The sequence below is a fragment of the Schistocerca americana genome, chromosome 8, assembly GCF_021461395.2.
Source record: "Schistocerca americana isolate TAMUIC-IGC-003095 chromosome 8, iqSchAmer2.1, whole genome shotgun sequence".
NCBI lineage: Eukaryota > Metazoa > Arthropoda > Insecta > Orthoptera > Acrididae > Schistocerca > Schistocerca americana.
Window position 1 is genome coordinate 513,876,677 of NC_060126.1, and position 27,850 is coordinate 513,904,526.

General features: G+C 42.2%; 1 protein-coding gene across 5 annotated transcripts in view; it reads right to left on the reverse strand.

Annotated features, from left to right (window-relative positions):
• Positions 1-27,444, reverse strand: part of LOC124544671 (myotubularin-related protein 3) — a 185,196-nt gene extending 157,752 nt beyond the window's left edge. For 3 of the 5 annotated variants that reach the window (XM_047123292.1, XM_047123295.1, XM_047123291.1), the window contains exon 1: positions 27,388-27,444. In XM_047123292.1, the coding sequence (XP_046979248.1) occupies positions 27,388-27,429 (42 nt within the window). In that variant the 5' untranslated portion in view covers positions 27,430-27,444. Of the gene's footprint in view, positions 1-7,280; positions 7,458-27,387 lie in introns of those variants that run through there. The other 2 variants (XM_047123294.1, XM_047123293.1) reach the window with 1 other exon arrangement.
• Positions 27,445-27,850: the final 406 nt, after the last annotated feature.

A 27,850-nucleotide genomic window follows, 5' to 3' on the forward strand; every position in this document is an offset into this window, starting at 1 on the left:
GGAGCTTGTTTTGGGATATTTTCTGATCACTTTGGAACAAAGGACCTGTTGTCTCAAGTGGATCACTAGACAATAATAACATAATTACGACGACTTGGTTTGTTCCCCAAATTACCTTTGCTTTTGTGAAAATACATTCACATCACTGAAAAAGCATGTCATGTGCAATCATCAAAAGGTAGCATACAAAAAAACAAAGTAATGCAACAATCCTCAGATGCCAAAGAACTACGATGTGGTTGCCATCGCTGCTACTTATTTTTCTAGTTCAGAATGTATAAGAAATATAGTCCATTCTGAAATCGACACTGTCTGTGACACAGTGCCACTTGGAAAGTAAGTCCACACATCACAGCATTGGGGCAAATCCAAGCAGCCTTTAATTACATTCCATCTGACAATAGAGAAGTGTATAAAAGGAACAAATCATTCACACTCGAGTCTATTTGTTTTTGTAGTTATGAAGTAAAGTTGCGTGGTGTGTTGATTTGCATTGAGTAGTGCACTTTAATGGAATTTTGTCATACCTAAAAAGAAATCATCAAAAATTGGTCCTTACTGGTAGTGAATTGGGGAATAGTAATTTCACAACTGATAGCCACATAATATTTAATGGAGGCTGTCAGAAACAAGTAAGCAAACACTTTTATCTACCTGTCTTCTCGCTAGTCTTCTTTCCTTGGATTTTCAAATTGAAATTTAAACGTGCATAAGCAATTCAACTGAAGCTGACATACTACGTGATCACATTCTTATTTTTTGGATACTGCCACCTGCTTGGTGTTTTTTGTTTTAATTTTAGGTAAACCATGATCAAAAGCCACATTTCCTTTAACACAAAGCCTCTGCAGCTCACATTACAAGAATCACTAGGAAGAGGAACAAACAGATTCAACCATTAATTTCCTCTAAGCAGGTAGTGTATGAGACAGCTTTAATTTATAATTATGTGAGACCTCAGTGTCAGCTAATGTGCTGTGGATAAAGCTAAAGAACCCCACTTCTAAGGGTTTCCTGGAGAGTATCAGCGGCCACAGTGCGCCAGATGATTAGACACTGCAGAAAAATTATTTGAAATAGGTATATGAAACGATTATTGCTGATACTGAAACAGATTTGGTGACAACTAAATCTGGCTTTCAGTTGACAAGACCACTGCCAGTTGCGGCAGATTTACAGCTAATGTCATGTTGGAGAAATTAGATTTCATGGCACCAGGAAGCCCCATCTATTCCTGAGTACAGGATTGGAGGAGACGAATCACAGTACTGTGGCCCACACTGCCAGGGGTTCCCTACACTCCGATTGCCAGGAGAAGAAATTTTTGTTGTTGGTGACACACTGTGCTGCCCATATGTTAAAAGCAGGGAGAAACACTGATAGAATTATATATCAATTTGGTAATTGCACCTGCCACGATGATGATTACGGTTTGTGGTGCACGTAACGTCGAGGTCGTCAGAGCCTGTACGAGTATCCAATCTTTTCAGTTCCAATCTCGCCACTTCCCGAATGGTGACGAGATGATGAGGACACCACAAATACCCAACACCTGGGCGGAGAAAATCCCTGACCTGGAATCGAACCTGGGGCCCCGTGATCCAGAGGTAGCAACACTAGCCACTAGACTACTGCACCTGCCATGCTGATGGTCTACATCATATAGCATCTGGCTCTTGGCAGCTTTATATTATACCAAACACTACCAAAAAGTCAAAGAGTTAGTAGATACAATCAGCTCTAGTGACTGAACATTTTCAATTAAAGCCACGACAGCCCTTAAGAAATAATGAGAATGTTGCACCCTTGGCATTTTTAAAAGCTCACTTTCAGCATCTACCTGTTGCAATTCAACACACAGAGTCCACATCTCTACCAACGAAAGATGCTGCAGACATGATCTCTGAAGTGCAGACGTATCTGATGGAAATACCTGGCTCAAAGGATACAGCACATCACTAAATTGAGGAATATTCTTTCAAGGAATCTCGGGTATGGAGAAAGTGTCGGTCAGGAGCAGAAATTGAAAGCGGACTGCAATGCGTCAATGAAGTACACACCACTGATCTCTTCTGCTGTAGAGAGATCTTTCTTGGCCTACAAAAATGAATTGAGCCAGAACAGAAAGAGTTTTTCTATACAACGCTTACAAATTTGGTTAACTGTGTACTGCAATACCAAAAGCACCATAAAATGATTTGTTAGTTGTAGCATGGATTATGGTTATACACAGGTATACATCTCAAGTGTGTGGTTTTTATGTATCATGCAAAAATAATTTTTCAGTAAAAGACTTTTCATAAAATATCAACAAAAGAAAATAATTGTAGCACACGGGTAAATATCTCCATTGTTTATGCATTTTTTCAAGTGCTGATACAAGAAACAGTTAACTGTTTATTTTGCATGGAGAACTAGTATAAATGCGTCAAAATTTTAATATTGCTTTCTATGTTGATATGAGTGTTCACTATAACATTCCAAAAAGGCTAAGTAGTTTCTTTAAACCTAACAAGGGCTACTTCAAGAAAAAAAAAAGTTAAAATTCATTTTACAGTGTATTACCCAATGTTGTCGATACAGTCATACTGCACAGAATAGCAAATTTACAGACACACAACTTCCTGAATTACACAAAACATAGTTTTCAAACAATCAGACCTAACAGGATAGCAGTGGAACTTGTCACGTATATTATGTAAATGCATAAATCCTTGTACTTTCTTATAATTTCTTAGTGTTTTTGTTCAATACGATTACAATGCATTGCTAGGAGATTGTTTACTACCCTTCATCTAATATCTGTTATCTCGAGCTTAGTACTTTAAATTCCCATTTCATATAGTGTGGCAAATAAGAAAGGAAATATACACTTCTGATGTATTGCTGTTTTTTCAAATCTGTTATGGGAAGAAAGATGGTTGAGATTGACATAAACCAGTGTATTAACTATGAAGAGATTAACACCGCAAAATGCCTGACAAGAATTGACTACTCCTGAAAGGCCATATTAATGCGTACAACTCATTATATTCAGCACAAATGTATAAATTTTGGTAGGGGCTTCCCAAAAATCTGAATCTATGATAACCAATATCTGGCAAGCTGAGAATAAGAACAGATTATTAATTGTGAACAGTTAACCATTGTACAGTATCTGCATTCTACAGACAAGATTTAACAATCCAGTGTGTGTACTGGGCACCCCATAAAAATGAAAGGGGGAAATTTGTGAGCTGTCCTAGCCCAGATCTATGAAGATGATAAAACTAGTGGCTTTAAAAAGGGATAAAAAAAGAAAAAACCAACGGAATGCTTTGGCAAAGGTTACATCCCTTAAAAAATTTATGAGCATTCAAAGTTGCGGCATTATAAAGACACAGTGAGCTACAAAATGCTTCCATAATTAAATTACTTCAGTGCTGTTGCAAGTGATAAAAAAGTTGTTAATTAAATACCAAACTATGAGATATCTTTAGACATGGCACTCAAACTATTATAGGGTTGGGGGAGGATCAGAGATAATTCGTGATAATACATTATGATTATTCAAGCAACTCACATGAAAACTTTTGCAGTGTTCAAAAAAGCAGTATAATAATTTTTCACTAATCCAAAATGAAAAAGTTATGGCACAAGAGTGAAAGCATCTAATTGTATAACAACCATTTACTGAGAACAGAACATTTTGCAACGATCCCGAGCCCACAGCTGCTATGAAATTTCTGAATGACTCCACGATGCCTGCAACTGTTAATTTTTGTTTTATTTTTGTATGGTTGGAAATGGATTAGGGCTGAAAACTTGTAATAGTATGGAAATAAAGCAAAAAGTAATAACTCCAAGCATTGTGTAGTAATTATACAATGAGTATTTAAGTTACTGCCAAATGGTTATGAGGTGTCATTGTATGTAGACTGGTATGCTGTTACACTTCTAACAACAACTGACATGCTAAGACACTTGACTCCATGTCTGCAACTGTAAAGCCTGGCCAAACCCTTACATTTTTAGCATTAATAGAAATTTTAATCCTTCTCAAATAAGGGTTACACTTATAGCACCAGATGATTGCTGGTATCCAACTTGTTACACAAATATTGCAATATACACATGTGTATTGTGTAACAGATTTTCATGCAGTATAAAGAGCATTAAAATACTGGCAGATATCAACTACAGAAATACGTTACATCATCACGAACACTCAAACCATCATTGCAGGTTAAGAGAGAACTTGGAAGTTGGTAAATAAGGGATGAAATATTGGGTGATAAAATTCAAAGAATTTCCTAAATCCTTTTTTAAAATATTTTCTCTACTAATGACATATGAAAATAGAACCACATGATTACTTTAGGGAAAACTGTGGTTATTCCTGTCTTTTTACTCAGTAACTTACTTTTTTTCCTAACTGTATACTTGTAATATTGTGTAAAATGTAACATTCTATTCTTAACCTATTTACCAACATTAATTTTAAAAATAATAATTGTTGTTACTGAAGTAACTCTCCCTCATGTGTGATCTTATTGAAAAGAGCTGAAAGGATAAACAAATGACCAAATAACTGTTCTCTGGTTTTGGTACTAGGGATTCTTGCCAGCCCTGTCTTGGATACCACACAACCACCCCTTTTGGCTCAAAGAATTCATTACAAAAATAACCAAAGTGATCTCTTCAAAAACCAGTGTCTGCACAAGAGTTTCATAATGAACAGCATTTTCATTTAGACACCTGAATGTAATACAGGCAATGCACAATCACTGCACTCTAATGCCCCTCCATGAGCAACTACTGACACTGTTACGGTTCGTGGTGGAACAGCACTCTGAAGAAAAACATACAGAAAGTCCAGGATGGAATAACAATAATATGAACAGGCAGATAGCTACTCACCACACGAGAAGGCATTGAAACACAGACAAGCTCAATGATTTACTACTACTACTACTACTACTACTACCACTACCACTACTATCATCATCAATATGTATTCCCAAAAATCAAATGTTCTATGATTTTATTCTCTTATCATCAAATTTCATTAATAATAATAATAATAATACAAAGAGACACAATCGGTTTCTGGAGCATTTTGCAATTTCTCCTTACTGTACATTACTCCAAGCATTTAGCACCCAGCTCATGTACACCCCTAATATGAACTTTAGTGTAAAGGTTGACCAAACATTACCCTTAGCTTTCCAAATTTCTTCCATTACTAACTAACTCTCTTCAAATAGCTCTTTCCAGTCCAAGGAATCATCTGGACAGTATCCGTTGTTATAATTAAGTATATCTCCACTTGAGACAGCAGGCTATACCTGCCTTTTTCCTGAACATCTCTATTTCTTGTTAAATTTATTTCTTACTGACTTCTTGAAAATAATATATCTTTCACCAAGTAGCACAATTCACAGATTCAATACTATGATTAAGAACAAGATGCATAAAGACTTAAGGGTAATTATTTTGGTCCAGACAAAGTACATTAGTCATGAAGACATGTCAATAAATTGTTAGAACCATGAAAGTTATGCTGCAGTTGAAACACAGTTTAAGAGGAATCTGAAGGGCTTACTAGTTGGCAAGTCTACTGCACTGATAAGGCTGTTTTAAAGCAAAAACAACTGGTGGATCATGAATAACATCAAGTAAGGTGAATGCAATATAATATTCAACTACTGCATGCCTTAAGTCAAATGATATCAGTATTTATAAATAATGTATTTTTCACATCTGATAATGCTTGGTTATAATAGCTTTGGTATTGTTTTATGTTCTTAATACATATGACAATGAAGGGTGTCACTTTGATAATGAAAAGGATTTTTAATATTTACTTGCCCCATATTCTTTAGCACAACTTAGCTTAGCATCTGTGAAACGGTCATTACGTCTAAATGCCGTAATTATTGTGGAAAATACATACTGCATATGTTTTTCTGACATTGCACAAGCAGAAAGCTCTAGCTCTCCTTACTATGGGCCTATGGAACTAAAACATCTAATAACTTCTTGGTTTAGGGAATCTATATTTTTTGCCAATACTCTTCAACAATATAAACTTAATCAAGAACACGTATAGTAAACTATAGTGACAATATGCTGTTTCAAAAGCTATATTTCTGATCAAATTCCAATTAAAGCCACTCAATATTCCGCCATATGCATAGGCCTACTTAGTAAATGAAACAATATGTACGGATTTACATGTTTTGAAACAAATATTTCGTTGATCAAAACTACGTCAAACGTGATGAGTCTTCCACATCAAAGACACCATAAAATTCACAAAATTTATTTGTTTACCGCAGTTACATTGCTTCATATACACTATTGGCACACTCCATTATGCATGTTGATTAACAATTACTGCATCGTGCAGGGCTAGTTACTTGCAACCAAGTACTCCTGATGCGTACTAGAACGAAATAAGATTTCGTATCTTATACAGATAAAAATGTTAATCTGATAGTTGTTTTACCGGTGATGCGAACTTTCCTCCTGTTTTGCTATTATCATACACGCCAAGCGTCCTATGAGTCCAACGATTACAACTATCAGATAACGTATACAGATAATTATCTAAAAAGGAGTACCTGCTGTCCACTAATCACCTTCATCCTTTTAATTCAAAACATGCTTCAAACTGGATATAATACGGCACCAAACATAATCCACTATGAACACAAACTCAAGTCCAGATGTATGGCTGTAGTTCAAAACCTAAGGCCTATACAGTGCTTCTAAAAATACGTATCAAACACAATATGTTCATACATACGAAACTCACTCTCTGCGTAAATGTACTTCTCCCCAAGAAACTGTCCAGCAATTTTAGTGTATTTATGCTGTCAATTATCTATGATCGACCAAAAACGTTCACCCACGAATACCCATACTATTTATCCAGCAACGCCGGCAACGTCTATCAAGTGCTTCACTCTGAGCGCTAGCATACGCAACATTGCGAATTGGGAAAAACCTACCTTAATAGAAAGATAAATAAAACAATGCAACCAATGTTATTGACAGGACCTGGCAGACACGCCTACTCGATTGTAGTCCCACTAACATTGAAATGTCATCTACAAATACTTTTGTAATATAAGGCCACACTTGTTTTCTTTGAGCATTACCGCAGCAACGCGGAAGGACATTTAATCATAGACTACAAACTTTTTTAAAAAACTTCACATTCACTAGGTAACAAGTAATGTCCTACATTTCCGAAACGTCAAATCACTTCGCAGAGCCACTCAGAAAGTACTTACTCGTAGCGAATGTTGAGCTTGTAAACTCCTATCCGCTTGATACAATCTCCAGATGCCTTTGAATGCGTATATATAACAAAATAATTCAAACAGTAATCACATTTCATGAAAATTTACAGCTGATTTTACAATGAAGTTGTTATAATGGCGGACCATCGTGACGTCAGCTGATTATGGTGGTTTCGATACTTTCAATCGTTGTATATCGATATAAGCTTTTGTGATTTTCCAGAAACGAACGGTGTCTGCAATGAAGTAGCATATTCTAAATCGAATTTCATCTGTCTGATTTTGATTAATAAATAGCCAACTTTTTTATGTAAGCTATTTTCGGCGGAAAAAGAATTTCTTTCAGTACTTTAACCTGTTACATTACCCAGTTCAAAGCTAAGAAGGGAAAGCAGATAGGTGGGAGTATATATGTCCTTGAGGACAATATTATGGAAATGGAAGAGGACGTAGATGAACATGAAATGGGAGATATGATACTGCGGGAAGAGTTTGACAGAGCACTGAAAGACCTGAGCCGAAACAAGGCCCCGGGAGTAGACAACATTCCATTAGAACTACTGACGGCCCTGACAAAACTCTACCATCTGGTGAGGAAGATGTATGAGACAGGCGAAATACCCTCAGAGGAATATAATAATTCCGATCTCAAAGAAATCAGGTGTTGACAGATGTGAAAGTCACCGAACTATCAATTTAATAAGCCACGGCTGCAAAATACTAACACGAATTCTTTACAGACGAATGGAAAGAAGTGGCAGACCTACGTTTCTAGCATTTGTAGACTTAGAGAAAGCTTTTGACAACATTGACTGGAATCCTCTCTTTCAAATTCTGAAGGCGGCAGGGGTAAAATATAGGGATCGAAAGGCTATTTATAGTTTGTACAGAAAACAGATGGCAGTTATAAGAGTCGAGGGGCATCAAAGGGAAGCAGTGGTTGGGAAGGGAGTGAGACAGGGTTGTAGCCTATCCCGATGTTATTCAGTCCGTATATTGAGCAAGCAATAAAGGAAACAAAAGAAAAATTCGGAATAGTAATTAAAATCCATGGAGAAGAAATTAAAACTTTGAGGTTCGCCGATGAGATTGTAATTCTGTCTGAGACAGCAAAGGACTTGGAACAGCAGTTGAACGGAATGGACAGTGTGTTGAAAGGAGAGTATAAGATGAACATCAGAACATCAACAAAAGCAAAACGAGGTTAATGGAATGTAGTCGAATTAAGTCGGGTAATGCTGAGAGAATTAGATTAGGAAATGAGACACTTAATGTAGTAAAGGAGTTTTGCTACTTGGGGAGAAAAATAACTGATGATGGTCGAAGTAGAGAGGATATGAAATGTAGACTGGCAATGGCAAGGAAAGCGTTTCTGAAGAAGAGAAATTTGTTAACGTCGAGTATAGATTTAAGTGTCAGGAAGTTGTTAGTGAAAGTATTTGTATGGAGTGTAGCCATGTATGGAAGTGAAACATGGACGATAAATAGTTTGGACAAGAAGAGAATAGAAGCTTTTGAAATGTGGTGCTACAGAAGAATGCTGAAGATTAGATGGGTAGATCACATAACTAATGAGGAGGTATTGAATAGGATTGGGGAGAAGAGGAGTTTGTGGCACAACTTGACTAGAAGAAGGGATCGGTTGGTAGGACATGTTCTGAGGCATCGAGGGATCACCAATTTAGTATTGGAGGGCAGTGTGGAGGGTAAAAATCGTAGAGGGAGACCAGGAGATGAATACACTAAACAGATTCAGGAGGATGTAGGTTGCAGGAGGTACTGGGAGATGAAGAAGCTTGCACAGGATAGAGTAGCATGGAGAGCTGCATCAAATCAGTCTCTAGACTGCAGACCACAACAACAACAATTACATATTAGCGTCAATGGTCCTGAAAAACAGATGAAGTCGTTAAAATTGAACAAAGCCTCAGAGCACGTTGCAATCCCTGTCAGAGTCTATGTCCCACTCGTGGCTGAGCTACCCCCTTTCACTACGTTTACATGGGACACATCTTCCGCAAGACGAAAACCGAATTTCGGAATCCGCTTTTCGGTGTCGTGCTAACATGTTAAGGTTTTAAGCGGATTTGCTAGCCCACTTAAATACGGCGTTCAGTTAGATGAGGTGTAAAAAGGTTTAGTCTAATTCATTTTATTGGTAAAATGCTAGAGTAATGCAATGTGATCCAGCCCAGAAATTGCTCAAGGGTGAGGGACCCGTAACAAATAGGAACCGCAGGGGATATTTGATGTACACAGAGAAGAGCAGCACGAATGGTCACGGGTTTGTTCGACCTACGGGAGAGAGTTACTGACCTGATGAAAGAAATGAACTGGCAGACTCACGAAGATAAACCGTCCCGAGATAGTCTACTGACGAAATTTCAAGAACCAGATTTTCATGAAGACTCTAGGAATATACTACAACTACCTACATATTGGTCCCATACGGGATCGTGTGGATAGGAGTAGATTAATTACAGCACGCACAGAGGCTTTTAAACAGACATTTTCCCCGCGTTCCAAATGTGAATGGAACGGGAAAAGCCATAATAAATGGGACATTCCCTCTGCCGTACACTTGACAGTGGTTCACAGAGTCTCGAAGTAGATGATGTATATGTAGATATTATACTTCCAACCAACCATTGATCTCTGTAACCATCAACTAAGCAGAAAACACTTTCGAGGACACTTTCTAATAACATTTATTGTTTGGTGAAACTTGGTTCTAAGTTCATCAAAGATATATTTGAGACATGGGCATCACTGCCATGGAGGGGGTAGGGGACGATGGGGGGGGGGGGGGGGCGGGGGGAACGTGTCCCGACCAACGCTCAACATTTTCTGAAAAGTGGTTTCAATTTTTTCTGTCCTAGTCGACAAGAAATGACATTGTTCAACAAATATATCCAATTTAAACGGATTGCACACACTAAAAGTTGTTTTGTATTGAAAATCAATGGTCTTCAAGATTTACTAATGTGCCAGTAAATCAAATTCATTTATATTATCCAGTAAAAAGATAGTATCCAGCTTTTAATGAATTGTGTTGGTACGACTATAACTGATGAAGGAGTGGGGTAGGTAACTACGAATTTGTTTAGTTTTGTTGTAAGTTTGTAGAACGGTTGGTCAGGAGACAGATGGCTAACAACCAAACGCCTCGCGACATTCACTTACAGTCCAGTTATAGTACCATAATGCCTACAGCCTTGCCACAGTCGTAACACTAATTCCCATTAGACCAACGAAGTTAAGCGCTGTCAGGCTTGGCTAGCAGTTGGGTGGGTGTCCGTGCAGCTCTCCCAAGCGTTGGAATCAGGGTGCACTCAGTCCAAAACTGGCAACGATCAGGAGAGCAGTGGGTTTACCACATGCCTCTCCATGTCTGCATCCAGTGACGCCTACGGGCTGAGGATGACACGGCGATCGGTCGATACGGTCAGGTCTTCTGAGGCCTCTTCAGATGGAGTTTAGATGAGTTTTTGTTTGGTGCAGTAATAAAGTTATGGTCACTGCACGGATCGAGAGGAAATGCTATGGAGAGAGTTCAAGGCAATTCGTCATTATTGTCTTTTTTATAAGGCAAAGGAATGATGGTATGTACATATTCATTACAAAATAAATTCCAATTTACTCAAATTTACCACTACAATGTAGTAGAAAACCTAGTTCATAGGAATTTGTCAACTCATGTAAATATAGTGCACAGCCTCTTTAAGTTCTACACACACGTTACTAGTTCTGCACGCATTACTTTTCCTTGATTCTTCACCACAAAAAGATTTATAATGAACTGGCAATTTACTCAGCACGTCTTCGAAAACTACGTTTTGTGAATTTTTGGAGAGTACTCTGGGAAAGTAGTAGGTTTCCAGTGTTCTCTAGGTTTTAAAAGCGTAGATCTGTACTTTGAACCACGAACTACACTCAGATGGCAAAACTCATGGGATAGCGGTATATATAGCTGTCGTTTGTACTCAGGTGGGTCATGTGAAAAGATGTCCAACGTGATTATGGCCGCACGACGACAATTAACAGAATTTGGACGCGTAATAGTAGTTGGGAGCTAGATGCATGTGATATTCCATTCCTCAGATCGTCAAGGCAATGCAGTATTCCGAGATCCGCAGTGTCAAAAGTGTGAGGAGGATGCCAAATGTCAGGCATTACCTCTCAGCACGGACACCGCAGTGGCCCACAGCCTTCACTTAATGACCGAGAGCAGCGGCATTTGCATAGTGTCGTGAGCAGTGACAGAGTTGCAACACTTCGTGAAATAACCGCAGCAATCAACGTGGGACGTATTCGTTAGGACAAAATTTGGCATTGATGGACTATGACAGCAGAGGACTGACGCGAGCGTCTTGGCTAACGACACGACATCGCCTGCCGCGCCTCTCCTGGCCTGGTCACCATATCGGTTGGACCGTAGAAGACTGGAAAAAGCGTGTTCTGGTCAGACTAGTGCCAATTTCAGTTGGTAAGAGCTGATGGTACGGTTAGAGTGTGGCACAGGCCCCACAAAGCCATGGACCCAGGTTGTCAAGAAGGCACTGTGCAAGCTGGTGGTGTCTCCGCAATGGTGTGGTCTGTGTTTACATGGAATGGACTGGGTGCTGTGGTCCAACTGAACAGATCGCTGACTGGGAATGGCTACGTTCGGCTACGTGGAGACCATTTGCAGCCATTCGTGGGCGTAATGTTTTCATGGCAATGCGTCGAGTCACTGGGCCACAGTTATTCACGAATGGTTTGAAGATCATTCTGGACAATTTGAGCGAATGTCTTGGCCAGCCACATCACCCGACGTGAATCCCGTCGAACATTTACGGGAAGTAAGCGAGTTCGATTTTACACAGAGTACGCGAAGGAACTTGCCCCCCTTCTTGCAGCGGTGTACCGTAGGTCTCTAGAAGAGCGTAGCGTTCCGAAGGATTGGAAAAGGGCACAGGTCATCCCCGTTTTCAAGAAGGGACGTCGAACAAATGTGCAGAACTATAGACTTATATCTCTAACGTCGATCATTTGTAGAATTTTGGCACACGTATTATGTTCGAGTATAAGGACTTTTCTGGGGACTAGAAATCTATTCTATAGGAATCAGCATGGATTTCGAAAAAGACGGTCGTATGAAGCCCAGCTCGCGCTATTCGTCCACGAGACTCAGAGGGCCATAGACACGGGTTCACAGGTAGATGCCGTGTTTCTTGAATTCCGCGAGGCGTTTGATACAGTTCCCCACAGTCGTTTAATGAACAAAGTAAGAGCAAATGGACTATCAGACCAATTGTGTGATTGGATTGAAGAGTTCCTAGATAACATAACGCAGCATGTCATTCTCAAAGGAGAGAAGTCTTCCGAAGTAAGAGTGATTTCAGGTGTGCCGCAGGGGAGTGTCGTAGGACCGTTGCTATTCACAATATACATAAATGACCTAGTGGATGACCTCGGAAGTTCACTGAGGCTTTTTGCAGATGATGCTGTGGTATAGCGAGAGGTTGTAACAATGGAAAATTGTACTGAAATGCAGGACGATCTGCAACGAATTGACGCATGGCGCAGGGAGTGGCAATTGAATCTCAATGTAGACAAGTGTAATATGCTGCGAATACATAGAAAGATAGATCCCTTATCATTTAGCTGCAATATAGCAGGTCAGCAGCTGGAAGCAGTTAATGCCATAAATTATCTGGGAGTACGCATTAGGAGTGATTTAAAATGGAATGATCATATAAAGTTGATCGTCGGTAAAGCAGATGCCAGACTGAGATTCACTGGAAGAATCCTAAGTAAATGCAATCCGAAAACAAAGGATTTAGGTTACAGTACGCTTGTTCGCCCGCTGCTTGAATACTGCTCAGCAGTGTGGGATCCGTACCAGATAAGGTTGATAGAAGAGATAGAGAAGATCCAACGGAGAGCGGCGCGCTTCGTTAGAGGGTCATTTAGTAATCGCGAAAGCGTTACGGCGTTGATAGACAAACTCCAGTGGAAGACTCTGCAAGAGAGACGCTCAGTAGCTCGGTGCGGGCTTTTGTTGAAGTTTCGAGAACATACCTTCACCGAAGAGTCAAGCAGTATATTTCTCCCTCCTACGTATATCTCGTGAAGAGACCATGAGGATAAAATCAGAGAGATTAGAGCCCACACAGAGGCATACCGACAATCCTTCTTTCCACGAACAATACGAGACTGGAATAGAAGGGAGAACCGATAGAGGTACTCAAGGTACCCTCCGCCACACACCGTCAGGTGGCTTGCGCAGTATGGATGTAGATGTAGATGTAGAGGTCAGTTAACGCACGAAGTCTTGCTCTGACTGTACTTTGGCAGCTATGGGCAGCTATAGAGGCAGCATATTTCTGCCGGAGGCTTCCAATGACATGTTGGGTCCATGTCACATCGAGATGATGCACTACGCCGGGCAAGAGGCGGTCCGATCCGGTGTTAGGAGGTAGTCCATGGCTTTTGTCACCTCAGTGCACAGTGAAGGCATGCTAGAGGATTGTCGCCGACAGTGGGGTGTTTGGGCGCGATGGAGAAAGTGTGTACGTGCCTGTCTGTTTCAGAAAGTGTGCTGTCTCTCTCTCTCTCTCTCTCTCTCTCTGTGTGTGTGTGTGTGTGTGTGTGTGTGTGCCTGTCTGTTTTAGGAAGTGTGCTGTCTTTCTCTGTTTTCTCTGAGATGTATGCTGTTTCACCTTTACATGGTCAAGGCTTTTTATTGCTACCGTATACAGAATAACTGTTGTGAATAATAAAATTTGTTATAGTATTTGCTTCTATGGCCTCAGTGGCTTCCAGTCTCGGATCCCCATGTCCTCTTCTCACATTTCGGTGGTAGCAGGTAGCGTGGTTATCCAGCTAAGTGGGCCGTGATTTACGCCCTGGTAGTAACCAAGTACTTTACTATATTTGATGTATTGTCACAGTGCTTGAGTATCTATCGTATTGCAAGCTTGTACTGTTTCAGATTGTACAGGGTGTCCGAAAAGTCTTTCCCTGATTACATAAATTGATAAATCAGGCTAGAAGTAAGATACAAATACGAAACTGGTGTGTAATTGTGTACAAACTATCAAAGATTTTTTTCACACATCAGTAAACTTCCACATGAGCACCCTTGGTAGCACGTGGCACATCTAGGCGATATTCAGTTTCCGTCCACACATTAGCCAACATCACTGGAGGGATCGACTCAACGACTGTGGCCATCCGTTGTCGCAGGGTTTCAAGGTCTGGTACACGTGTTCGGTAGACCTCGTCCTTGACATAACCGCATAAAAATAAGTCTAATGGGGTTATGTCAGGAGAGCTTGGAGGCCAAACCGTTGGCCCATCACTACCAATCCATAGCCCAGGAAAGATCATATCGAGATAAGCACGGACGTCCAAACCCCAATGAGGCGGTGCACTGTCTTGCTGAAACAAGACATCGGGGTGTACAGAAGCAGCTGAGGAACAGCATACAGTTGCAACATGTCCAGATACTCTGCAGATGTGATGGTAGCCTCAGCGAAGAAGAATGGCCCGATAATTCGATCGTACAATAGGGCGCATCAAATGTTCACCTTTGGACTGCCTCTGGTGCACTCCGTGACCTCGCCAGGGGGTTGTGAACCCCAAACGCGCACATTATGGCGATTCACTACTCCACTGTCAAAAAAGGTCGCTTCGTCGGAAAAGGCAATTCGTCTGAGCTAACTATCATCGTCCTCAATACGTGTTAGCATTTCAAACGGAAAGTCATATCGACGTGTACTGTCATTGGGCAACAAGGCCTGAATGATTTGCACTTTGTATGCACGAAACAATAAACGTTTGAGTAAAATGTCATGGAGAGAGCTTTTTGGCATCTGTAATTCACGTGAGGCCCTGCCCACCGATTTCTTCGGACTTCGCAGAAAAGACTGTCTTACAACTTCCACCATGTCTAGCCGGCCGGAGTGCCCGTGCGGTTCTAGGCGCTACAGTCTGGAGCCGCGTGACCGCTACGGTCGCAGGTTCGAATTCTGCCTCGGGCATGGATGTGTGTGATGTCCTTAGGTCAGTTAGGTTTAAGAAGTTCTAAGTTCTAGGGGACTGATGACCACAGCAGTCAAGTCCCATAGTGCTCAGAGCCATTTGAACCATTTGAACCACCCTGTCTGCTGAGGTTCTTGGTCGACCAGACCTCGGAAGTTCAGCAACCGATCCTGTGTTCTTGAACCTCTTGACATCAGGTAGATTCCTTCCAAATGTTGTCTGGAAGTGTCTCTGCACTGTTGTTGGTGATCGTATCTCATGGTACCACAGGACACACTGTGCCTTCTCCTGATTGGTTAACATGGCTTCTTGGGCACTGCACCTCATCCACTACTTACGTACTGCGAACCTAATACAAAAAAGAACTTCGATAGTTGTAAACAATTCGACACAAGTTTCATATTTGTATCTTACTTCTAGCCTGAGTTATCAATTTATGTAATCAGGGGAAGTCTTTTCGGACACCCTGTACATTGTGGGAGTAAGAAGTGTACTGGGCGCGACTAATATGAGGAAACAGTGCCTCCAGTAAGAGTTACGAATTAGACAGCGGGTCGAGGGGATGAGTGTAGCCGAGTTGTGCCAAAGTCCGTGGGCTGCCTCGAGCGTACCGGTTAACGCCACCGCCCCACCCACTGGGGACGTAAGTTGGGCATGCTCGTCGAGTAGGGCGCTGCTCGCAGATGTGCAGGAAGATGTTGCTGCGTTTAGAAGTGAGTTTGCCTGCCGTAAGCAAATTTTCCAACTACAAGCTGTATTAGACTGTCTGGCTCATAGGGTATAGGATGTCCGTTTAACTAATAGCGGTCTCAGAAACTGTCTGAAATTCAAATGTGGCAGGAGGAGGTATTATCTGTTCTACAGCAAGCGTATTTCCTTAGTTGGCAGGACGAGGACGACAGAGGACAGGCGGGCGTTAGCGATGTGAATCAGAGATTTGACTAAAGTGAACAATTTTGGAAGTTACCTAACCCATGCCCTGCTGTTGTTCAGGGTGTTCAGCGGCTGTCAGTGGAAGGCACCGAACAGGTGGTACAGTTTTTGTGGTCCGTGGCTAAACTACAATTGCAACCTGAGCTGTTGCAAGTTTCCTGTAGTGTTATTTTCCAATTACTTTGCCATTAATAGTTGGTAGTGGAATAACTTTGGAAACCTTGCAGATGTTTCTTAAGAAAATTGTATCGGAACATGTAGAAACTCGTAGGAGGAAGTAGTTGACTGACCTGCTGTATTTAGACCACAAGCATGTAGTGAGTCACTGGGTGAATACGTTGACAGTGTACGGGTAGCTGTTCCGGCCCTCTGTGTTGTGGTTTCTGAGAACGATGATGTGGGCAGTATTCTTGATGGCTTGTGTTCGGATAACCGTTTTAGGATACTGTTTTCCGATAGTCTTTCGCTGATCTGGATAAGTTGGTAGTGGAGACTGAGAATATCTGACACGGAGATGAAAATGTGAGCAGTCGGGGAGCTAACTCTTGGGAAGTAAGTTGTGTGGTAGGATCGATTGACCAAACTAAGGGGCAGGGCGTTCCGTATGGAGCGTGTTTTCGTTGGGGAAAACAGGAGCATTTTGTACAATACTGTTGGGTGCCACACGATGGACACCCCAACAGCTGGCGCCACTGAACAGGGCACGGCCGTGTGGTCACGCATCTCCACTCTTAGGCTGTCACACAGCTTGCACGCAGTGGGTGAGTTGCGTTCACACTACGTGGGCGCTGATCTCGGCTCTGAACCTGTGTGCACTCTGTTTGATTCTGGAAGTAATGCTTCGTTGGTCGATATACTCTGGTATTGTAGGTTCCACCAATCAAGGGGATCCTTGATTTGCCAACTGTTAAGAAGAAAAGTTTGTGGCACAACTTGACTAGAAGAAGGGATCGGTTGGTAGGACATGTTCTGAGGCATCAAGGGATCACCAATTTAGTATTGGAGGGTAGCGTGGAGGGTAAAAATCGTAGAGGGAGACCAAGAGATGAATACACCAAGCAGATTCAGAAGGATGTAGGTTGCAGTAGGTACTGGGAGATGAAGAAGCTTGCACAGGATAGAGTAGCATGGAGAGCTGGATCAAACCAGTTTCAGGACTGAAGACCACAACAACAACAACAACAACAACAACAACCAAAATTGCTGGTCAGTGGCTGAGTATCCAATATAGGAGATAGGGCAGGCCCGATTTAAAGTAAATATTTGTAAGTTAGCAACGCCAATAATGGTTTTGGTGGTAAGTGGGTTAGGTATGAAGGTGTTGTTAGGCTGCATATCAATCCAGTAAACTGTCAGAGTCCAGTGTGCCAGATGCTCTACAGACTTTCACTCTCTAACATCGAAAAACTGCGCAAAATTGTGAACCAGTTGCTGAATGATGCTGTTGTTAGACCGTCGGTGTAACCGTATGCGGCTCCGATATTTTTGCTCCCGAAACCGACTGGGGAGGGGCATAGGCCTGTGGTGAGCTATCGTGTGTTAAATAAGGTGATTTTGAAATCTGTAACACTGTCAAAGTTACACATGTTTTACCTAATTCGCAGGAGCCGAGATGTTTACTGTGTTGGATCTTTACTCTGGTGGATTTTAACTGAGCGAGCTATCAGACACTCCTTACTGAGGAGTTCAAACTAGTAACAGCATTTTGTACAGATTACAACCTATCTGAATTCAACAGTAACAGGTGCATGTGCTGTCTCATGTGTTAGACTCGGTTCTGGGGTACATGAAGTTCAATTTCATGTACAGTTATCTGGATGATATGGTCGGGCATAGTAAGGGTCTCGACGAATACTTGGACTATCTCAGGCAAGAGTTGGGCGTCTGAGAGAGGCTGGACTTACGGTTAAGTCCTCAAAGGTTAACCTGGCCCACTGGGAATTTTCCTTTTTGGGACACTTGATATCAGCCGAGGAGTCCAGAGTGATCACACCTACCACAGGCTATCTGTAGGTTGTTAGATCTTACGACAAGAAAGGCATTTCCTGGGTTATTGGGATGGTAAATTTCTTTAGGAGCTTTAACCTGAATTTTACTCAGACGGCAGACCCTCTCATTCAGTTACAGAGAAAAACTGAAAGGTTCATTTGGGGTGTCTCACAGTCTGCGGCTTTTAACGCATTAAAGCGATCACTGAATATGCTCCCGTATTGGGCAATCCTAGTTTTAATTCTCCTTTCATGTCACGGACCAACAGGTCGAATCCAGGCCTTGAGGCAGTTGCCCTTCAGGAGCTTGACGGAGAGTGGAGGCTGGGCGTTACGTTGTGTTGGAGTCAGATACTTGGTGTACGAGTTGGAAGCTCTGGATGTCCTCTTTGCACGGGAAAAATTCAAGTTTTACTCAGGGCACAGCAAGTTCCGCCTGGAGACTAATGACTAAAAAATGTTCAAATGCGTGTGAAATCTTATGGGACTTAACTGCTAAGGTCATCAGTCCCTAAGCTTACACACTACTTAACCTAAATTATCCTAAGGACAAACACACACACCCATGCCCGAGGGAGGACTCGAAGCTCCACCGGGACCAGCCGCATAGTCCATGACTGCAGCGCCTTAGACCGCTCGGCACTAATGACTAGGCTGTGTTGCACCTGGGCTATGCAGATAAGGGTGTTTCAGTTTGAGGTGGTAGATATTGGGAGGGGTGGGGGGGTGGGGTGGAGAGAACCAAGTGACAAATGCAAATGCGTTGGGCCGGATGTTTCAGGAGGCTTTCGATACAGCCATACAGGATGAGGCAGCTGAATCTCTCGTGGTCTCTGTGATCCTTGTTGAAATACCAGCTCTGCTTGCCAATGTAAATCAGAGGGAAAAGGAAGGTTCAAGGTTAGGTGGAATTTGGACTAAGAGCGAGCAGGGCGACAAGCTGATTGACTACCCACTCACTGGGAAGAGAAGATTTGTTTACAAACGAATTATGGTGGTAAACTAAAGGTTTGTCTTCACTTTTTTCCGTTTTCCGTCGTTCGTTATTTGCTTCAAAATTCATGTAGGTATGTTCCCTCTTTGCAACTGAATGAAATGCATTATTTTTTGCCATATGTTGTATTAAATGTGGATGAAGAAATACCGGATATCAACCAGCTGGAGTATGGGGACCGAATGAACACGTCTCCTGGAACACACACATGGACTGACAACAGCGGAAATCGTTAAGTAACACCAAACGATACTTCAACCTCACGCAATTTATGCTACGAAAGTTGTTCTATTATGAAAAAAACATTAGAAAAATAACATAGTAATATATTGTAACTAGTCAACAAAATTCGTCTGGGTTTGAGGGAGCATTGTCAACTATAAAATTCCGACGTTTCGGCGACTGTTGCAAGGCGCCGTCCTCAGGGTGTATTGCCGGTCGGAATTTTATAGTTGACAATGCGGCCTCAAACCCAGAAGAATTTTATTGACTGTGACAACGTCCGCGGAAGCCTACGTTTACATATTGTAACTACTACATAAATCTTTCATTATACGTATAAAAAGAAACACGAATTACAAGCCACTGAAGATACTTCATAAATAAAATAAGCGAAACGTGTATGCAAAAAATAAACTGCCTTTCATACGGTTGCAGAGAGGAAGATACGCACCCAAATAAAGGTTTGTCTGCTGGAGAGCCTGGTGTCAGCTGTTCTCAAATATTTTCACTGTTCGTTGTCTGGGGGTCACCTTGGCTTCCACAAGGCGAGATTCACAATTAGGGGAGAGCTTTCGTGGAAAGGTATGGACACTGTTGTTCAGAGGCCGGCAGCGCAATGAGAGGAAGGGTAGAAACCTCAGCAAAACGCGGAAATTAAGCGGGATCCGTTGCAGTCTACCAGCGAGTACCAGCCGATAAAAGGGCCACCTATTGATTGTTTAGGACCCCTGGCCTGTAGAAGAAATGTTAATCATTTCACAATTGTGGTGTTTGACGCCTTTAGTAGGTTAATACCTTGTAAGGGAATGACTGCGGCCAGTCGGCTGTTTAACGACGGCCTCCCCCTCCCTCCCCCTGGAGGTACGTGCTGCCAGCACCCCTACCCCAGCGTGCTTCGTTATGCTCTGTTCCTCTGCCAGCGCTGACCAGGAGTCACTGGTGTCTGTCAGGGGCATCCAGCCGAGTGTACCCAGCTCCACATTGCACACGCAAATGTTCAATCTCTGCCAGCTCAACTCGATGACTTCTACATCTACATCTACATCTAAATCCATACTCCGCAAGCCACCTGACGGTGTGCGGCGGAGGGTACCTTGAGTACCTCTATCGGTTCTCCCTGCCATTTCAGTCTCGTATTGTTCGTGGAAAGAAAGATTGTCTTTATGCCTCTGTGTGGGCTCTAATTTGAACTTTGTCCAGTGATCCTCAACACTATCTGTACTTGAGACAAAACTTTTGTGTTGAGCCCTCAAGTACTCTGAAAACTGCTTTTTGACACTTTTGCTAAACAGAAAAATCTTCCTACCTTTTTTAATATTTCTATTTACGGCTGAAATCATCGATGCAGTAACCGCTTTATGATCGCTGATTCCCTGTTCTGCGTTAACTGTTTCAAACAGTTCGGGTCTGTTTGTCACCATAAGGTCCAACATGTTATCGCCACGAGTCGGTTCTCTGTTTAACTGCTCAAGGTAGTTTTCAGATAATGCACTTAAAAAAATTTCAAAATTTCACTGGATTCTTTGTCCCTGCCACCCGTTATAAACGTTTGAGTCTCCCAGTGTATATCCGGCAAATTAAAATCTCCACCCAGAACTATAACATAGTCGGAAAATCTACTCGAAATATTTTCCAAATTTTCCTTCAGGTGCTCTGCCACAACAGCTGCTGAGCCTGGGAGCCTATAGAGACATCCAATTACCATGTTTGAGCCTGCTTCAACCAAATTAATTCACTTTTCGGATCTCCGTCAATTTCCTTCGATACTATTGTACTTTTTATCGCTATAAACACGCCTCCCCCTTCACTGTCCAGCCTGTCTCTGCGGTATACATTCCAATCTGAGTTTAGAATTTCATTACTGTTTACATCTGGTTTCAGCCAACTTTCTGTCCCTAGTACTATGTGGGCGTTGTGACCGTTTATTAATGAGAGCAGTTCTGGGACCTTTCTATAGACGCTCCTGCAGTTTACTATTAGCACACACGACTTACATACCACTGTGGTCAGATTAGCCGAACAAATTAGCTTCAGGGGCGTCAAATTCAATCATTCAAGCCTTCAGAGAAAATTGTGTTACATTATGCGTCATCACTGATTTCAGTTACGCAGCCGAATTATTTATTCCATGTGTGTATTTTGTAGTCTTTGCTGTTGCACATGTCAATAGGACGCGCTATATATCCGCTAACAATACGAAGCTGACTGAGGCTATTCTATTTCCTGTGACGTACTGAATATAACACACGGGTTGGACAAAATAACACGATCATCTGCGAAATGAAGGAAATCGTAGACTGTTGCCCCCCCCCTCCCCCCACCTGCCCCCGGCCGCCCGCTCCCATCATATATTTCAAGATACAGACATCCATGTAAAACTTCCGTTGGAAGCCTGGCTCAAACCAAGTATTCTCACCTAAATCTACATCTTTCTAGGACGCAACAGATATAACAGACGAGGGGGTAGAGTAGGGACGTACACGCACTCCGATTTGTCGCCTACTGTGCTATACAGCCGGCCGCTGTGGTCGAGCAGTTCTAGGCACCTCAGTCTGGAACCGCGTGGCCGCTACAGTCGCAGGTTCAAATCCTGCCTCGGGCATGGATGTGTGTGATGTCCTTAGGTTAGTTAGGCTTAAGTAGTTCTACGTCGAGGGGACTGATGACCTCAGATGTTAAGTCCCATAGTGCTCAGAGCCATTTGAACCATTTGTGCTATACACATGCCTCAATAATGAAGACAAACTAGTGGAATGCATGTTCGTACACATCAAATCCCGCAACAGAAAGTGCTCGATACACGTCCTCTACAAATCTCCCACAGTAGATCGATTTCCCTGCTTCGAAGCTCCTCTTTCAAGTCTCGAATCGACATACGAGCGTACAGTTATAGCTGGTGACACTAACATAAATTTTCTATACAATAATTCTTCCAGTGTGGAAGTGGGCGCTTTCTTTTAATAACATGCCTCTACTTCAGTTTACTACTACCCATTGTACGAACAGTAGTCAGACTCTCATAGATACATTTGCAGCAAAACCCCCAGGGTAGAAATTACTCTGCGGGTTTTGCTGCAAATATATGTATGAGAGTGCGACTCAAATTTCTCCACTTGACATGTCCGCCCATGATAATTTTCGTGACGTACTAGCTAGAATGTCTCAGAAAGAAACCGCGACTGACTATATAACGAGACTTGAAACACATTAATTTATCTGAACTTGAAACTGAGGTGCAGGAAATAGTTTGTGGGACGTCTTCTATTCGCTTCCCGGCCGTCAATGAAAGGCTTCGTGGACTTACCAACAAACTTGCTCAACTATATGTGAAATAAGCTCCCCTAAATACGGGAAAAGTAAGAAAGAAAGCTGCACCTTGGCTAACCTGAAACAGCTCCTGAATCTCAGAGACGCTGCATATCTGACATACAAACTGCGCCCCATTCCTGAAACTCATGCGACTTACAAGCAAAGCGGAACAGCGTCATTCGAGCTGCCAGAAATGCGAATTTCAGGCGTGCCCACACATTAACCAACAACAGAAGCAGACGAGCTGTCTTCTGGTAAAAACCTACGTGGACTTGGAACAGGCAAAGTAAAAGCTGCGGCTGATCCAACAGTCACAGTTGAAAAACGGAAATGGTTCTCCCCATTACCTACAACCACAATATAACCACAAACGAAACAGAGACACATAGATCACTCCCTGGGGCTAAACGACCGTAGCCACGAAAAATTCTGTCTTAAGCGTGTTACTTGTAATACCATCAAAAAGCCCTAATGAGTATCGGATCGGCATCGGACACGATGGCACCACACAGTCCAAATGATGAAGCGTATTATTGACCCACTACTGTCCAGTATATCTTCAAACATTTCCTAACCACAAGTGTTTTCCCTGAGGCCTCGAATCACAAACTAGTTACGCCACTACCTACAAAGGATTACGTAGCTACTTGCATTCTTCCTGCACTGTCCAAGGCTTTGGGATATACAGTCCACGACCACACAAAAAGCTAGCTACTACAAACAGCCTATTAGACGAATACGAACCGGGTTTCCATAAACATCGCAGCAGAATTTCTGCCTTAATAAAGGTAACAGATAACCTGAAGCATGCCATGGACGAACAAGAGATGACTTCTTAGACTTCAGGAAGGCCTTGACAATGACGACTTCGACATTTTGCTTGTCAAACGTAGCAGCCTAAATTTCTAGCCAAGATTAGATTAGATTATATTAGACTAGTACTTGTTCCATAGATCATGAATACGACACTTCGTAATGATGTGGAACGTGTCAAGTTAATAAAAGGTGTCTATACAAGATATTACATTAGACAAAATATTACATGACACCCAATAATATTTTATTTTTTTTGTGGAGGTTGGGAAATCACCCACGTACTATATCCAAAAATTCATCTAATGAGTAGAAGGAGTTGACATTAAGAAATTCTTTTAATTTCCTTTTAAATGCTATATGGCTATCTTTCAGACGTTTGATGCTATTAGGTAAGTGACCAAAGACTTTTGTGGCAGCATAATTTACCCCTTTCTGAGCCAAAGTTAGATTTAACCTTGAGTAGTGAAGATCATCCTATCTCCTAGTGTTGTAGCGATGTACACTGCTATCACTTTTGAATTTGTTCGGATTGTTAATAACAAATTTCGTAAGTGAATATATATATTGTGAGGCTACAGTGAAGATTTCTAGCTCTTTAAATAAGTGTCTGCGGGATGATCTTGGATCAGCTCCAGCAATTATTCTGATTACACGCTTTTGTGCAATGAACACTCTTTTACTCAATGATGAGTTACCCCAGAATATGATGCCATACGAAAGCAGAGAATGAAAATAGGCGTGGTAAGCTAATTTACTCAGATGTATATCGCCAAAACTTGCAATGACCCTAATAGCATAAGTAGCTGAACTCAAACGTTTCAGCAGATCCTCAGTGTGTTTTTTTCCAGTTCAACCCCTCATCAATGCATACACCTAGAAATTTTTAATATTCTACCTTAGCTACCGATTTCTGATCGAATTCTATATTTATTAATCGGGTCATTCCATTTACTGTGTGGAACTGTATATACTGTGTTTTGTCAAAGTTTAATGAGAGCCCATTTGCAGAGAACCACTTTTCTGAAAAACATCGTTTACAATTTCACCAGTTAATACTTGTCTGTCGGGTGTGATAGCTATACTTGTATTATCGGCAGTGGTTTCGCTAGCGCCTGATCTCTCTCCAGCAACGCGTTACGTCCAGCACCATAAAGTCACAGTGAAGGCCAGTGACATTACGCGTCTCCCACGGCTTGGTATTGGGTCCTCAACCAGAAGACACCTGTCGAGAATCTCAATACCGACCTATGTGAAGTATCAAAATGGGCGTAGGATACAGGGTTAAAGCTCAACCCATCCTAAACCCAAACGGAACTGGCTCATAAATCTAGGCTCATTAGCCGATATTATCAGCAATCCTTAAGAAATTTTTAGCCTTAATGGGAGAAAAATCAGCAGCTCTCCTTCAATAATGAGTCTAGGAGTAATGATGGAGGAAAATCTAAATTGGACTGAGCATGTAATTGCAATGTCCAAGAAGGCACCGGCATCTCCCCATGCCATGCAAAAATGTGAGAAGCTCTTCGCTTTTGACGTGAAAGAGAATCTTGTACAAACACAATGTTCAAACGTGTGTGAATTCCTAAGGGACCATACTGCTGAGGTCATCGGTCCCTAGACTTACACTCTACTTAAACTACCTTAAACTAACTTACGCTAAGGACAACGCACACACACACACACACACACACACAGCCATGCCTGAGGGAGGACTCGAACCCCCCGGCGGGAGGGGCAGCGCAATCCGTGACTTGGCGCCTCAAACCGCGCGGCCACTCCACGCGGCTCAAACTTCCAGTTATTGATAACAGCGATGTTATCCTGGAAAGGCCTTTCTCAGGAAAGCTCACGGCACCTGGAACTGGTTAGAATGCCTGTGATCGTTACATCTGATGTCCGACTCTTTGATCACATTTCACCAGCATATGCACCACTGTCCCGGCTGGTGCAGATAAGAGCACATATTTCCATACCCTGTCTCTCTTCTCTGTCTCGTCAACACTGTCCCCCCGATCTTAACGCTCTTGTTTGAACAACATGGCAGAAACACCCATTCCAACAAAAGCAAAGTCCTTTTTGTCCCAGTCCATCTGTAAGGTGTCAGGCAAATCCAACACCGTCCATGAAAACCCTGACATGATAGCAACTCCGACAGTATGTCACATAGTTCCGAATAAATCCTGACATTAAAGTAACCAAAGTAATACGATCAACGAGTGAGCAAATGGAGTACCACAGACTAACACAAGAACGCGTAAATGAATGTCATACCTTCCCACCGTGAAACAGACGCAGTTCCGAGGGAAGAAACGAGAACAGAAGTCGAGAACAGAACCGTGTTAAGCTAGAAGGCCCTACGATAAGGAACGGACACCCACATCGCCGGCTGACCGCCAGGACCACCCCCCAGCCCATGTTAAAAGATAGAGCCCTCCAGAAGAACAGTATAGATCTTACGATAACACTAAAAGAGCCACACCAGCTGCAAGTTTTAGCGCGAGACTTTTTCGCGTCTCTGTTACGTTGCAAACGTTAATAACATTGCCCCACCATGAAAAGCATAACGTTTCTCATTAGATAGACAGAAGTTTTGTAGGCGAAGCTTAAGGTTAACATTGAGACCCTGATTGGTCAGTTGAAAACACAACCAGATAGCTTTTTTAAACCAACTTCGGTAAATTGTAGTAAGGAGAAGTTAGGGGAGAGTTGCTACCGAGACAGTGAGGTGTGGAGCTGCGCCGCTCGCCGCCCCCTGACGCTGCCTAACCAACGACAAGGTAATGAACGCACGTGATGCCGCATAACAGCGCATAAAGCTTCACTCAGAACTGCAGAAGTCTCATCTGTTACATCCCCTTTTTACGTAATACTAGTGTCGATCGTCAATGAAATCTCACGGTGTTCACATTTGCTACTTGAAGTAAAAATCTGAAACGCGATGGTTTTTCTGTTATATAATTACTGAGAAGCCACATCAGCCACTGTAATTTACGACAAATTAGATAAGTAATTAAAGATAACGGTAGACCATTTTGATAGTTTTCTCTTTTATAAAACTTAACTTAAACCTAGATTATAGATGTGATATGGCATAGGTCATCCTTCAATCCATTGTAGAACTTGGAAACCCATTCAGGGAATATTCGTTCACATTTTTGTTGAACGAAGTTGGTTTTTATCATCCTGAATTAAAATATTTCCCTTTATCAATAGTGCAATTTATAAACAATGTTTTGTGAGTAGAATAAAATTTCCAATGGTAAACTTAACTGCTTTTTCGACGTTATTTTACCAGCTAACTAAAAATAGGAAAGCCTTGAACCCCTTCCACTAAATTTAGTTAGTATTAAGATTCTTTTACAGGAAGTGGGGTGGAGCTGGCGCTGAAATCATTAAGTATTTGATTATATCATCGCTAGTGTCACTGAACTCTTCTGAACTCTACATGTCATGTGTGGTCTGGCGTTACCAGCAACGGGTCCCAGGTTCAAACTAGTCAATTCCCTAAAAAACACGGTGAGAGCGTCGCTGCGCGAAAGTGGTAGGGAGACACAACAGACACCACAGACAAACGGACACCACGCAGAATGTTAGACATAATTCAGTTCTCGAATTGGTCAATAGCAGGAGCCCGACTCAGAAATAAGTGCTCGCAGATTGTTAGAGAACTGAATAACATCTCCACCTTCAGGAGAGATTTAATGGCTGGAATGTGGTAAGAGGACTTGCGGACCTGGGAGTGGAAACCACTGAGCCCACAGGAGAAAACACGAAAGCTGTAGTGTCGCCAGCACAGCGCAGCACGCACCACAGCCGTCGGTAGGTCGACGACGCACTCCAGAGGCGGCATACAGCCCAGCGAGAAGTGATACGAGCTGGCGCTGTAGCAGAGCGCGAAGTTCCAAGCCAGTTCGACTACGGTCAAGACCGTCTGCTTCTAGCGTGTCCCCACCAGCCCGGACTCACTGAACACTCTAGTGGGAACTGTTAGCTTCTGGAACAGTAGTTGAACTTCAGGTCCTGCTGCTCGAGCCCATTAGTACAAAGTTGAGTATGCCTCAATAAATGTGCGTGTTCTCGCCACTAACCGTTATCAGTGTTTCAGTGTTCTCCTCGTTCTCCTCTCGCAGTGTTTCCCTTAGCGCACAGTGGCGGCAGTTGAGGGTGGCGACGTGTAAAATCTGCTTCTGTGGCTGCATCAAAAGTACGATACAACAATAATAATACTTATTTCTCACAATAAATACTGCGCATACGGTAGCAATACGTAC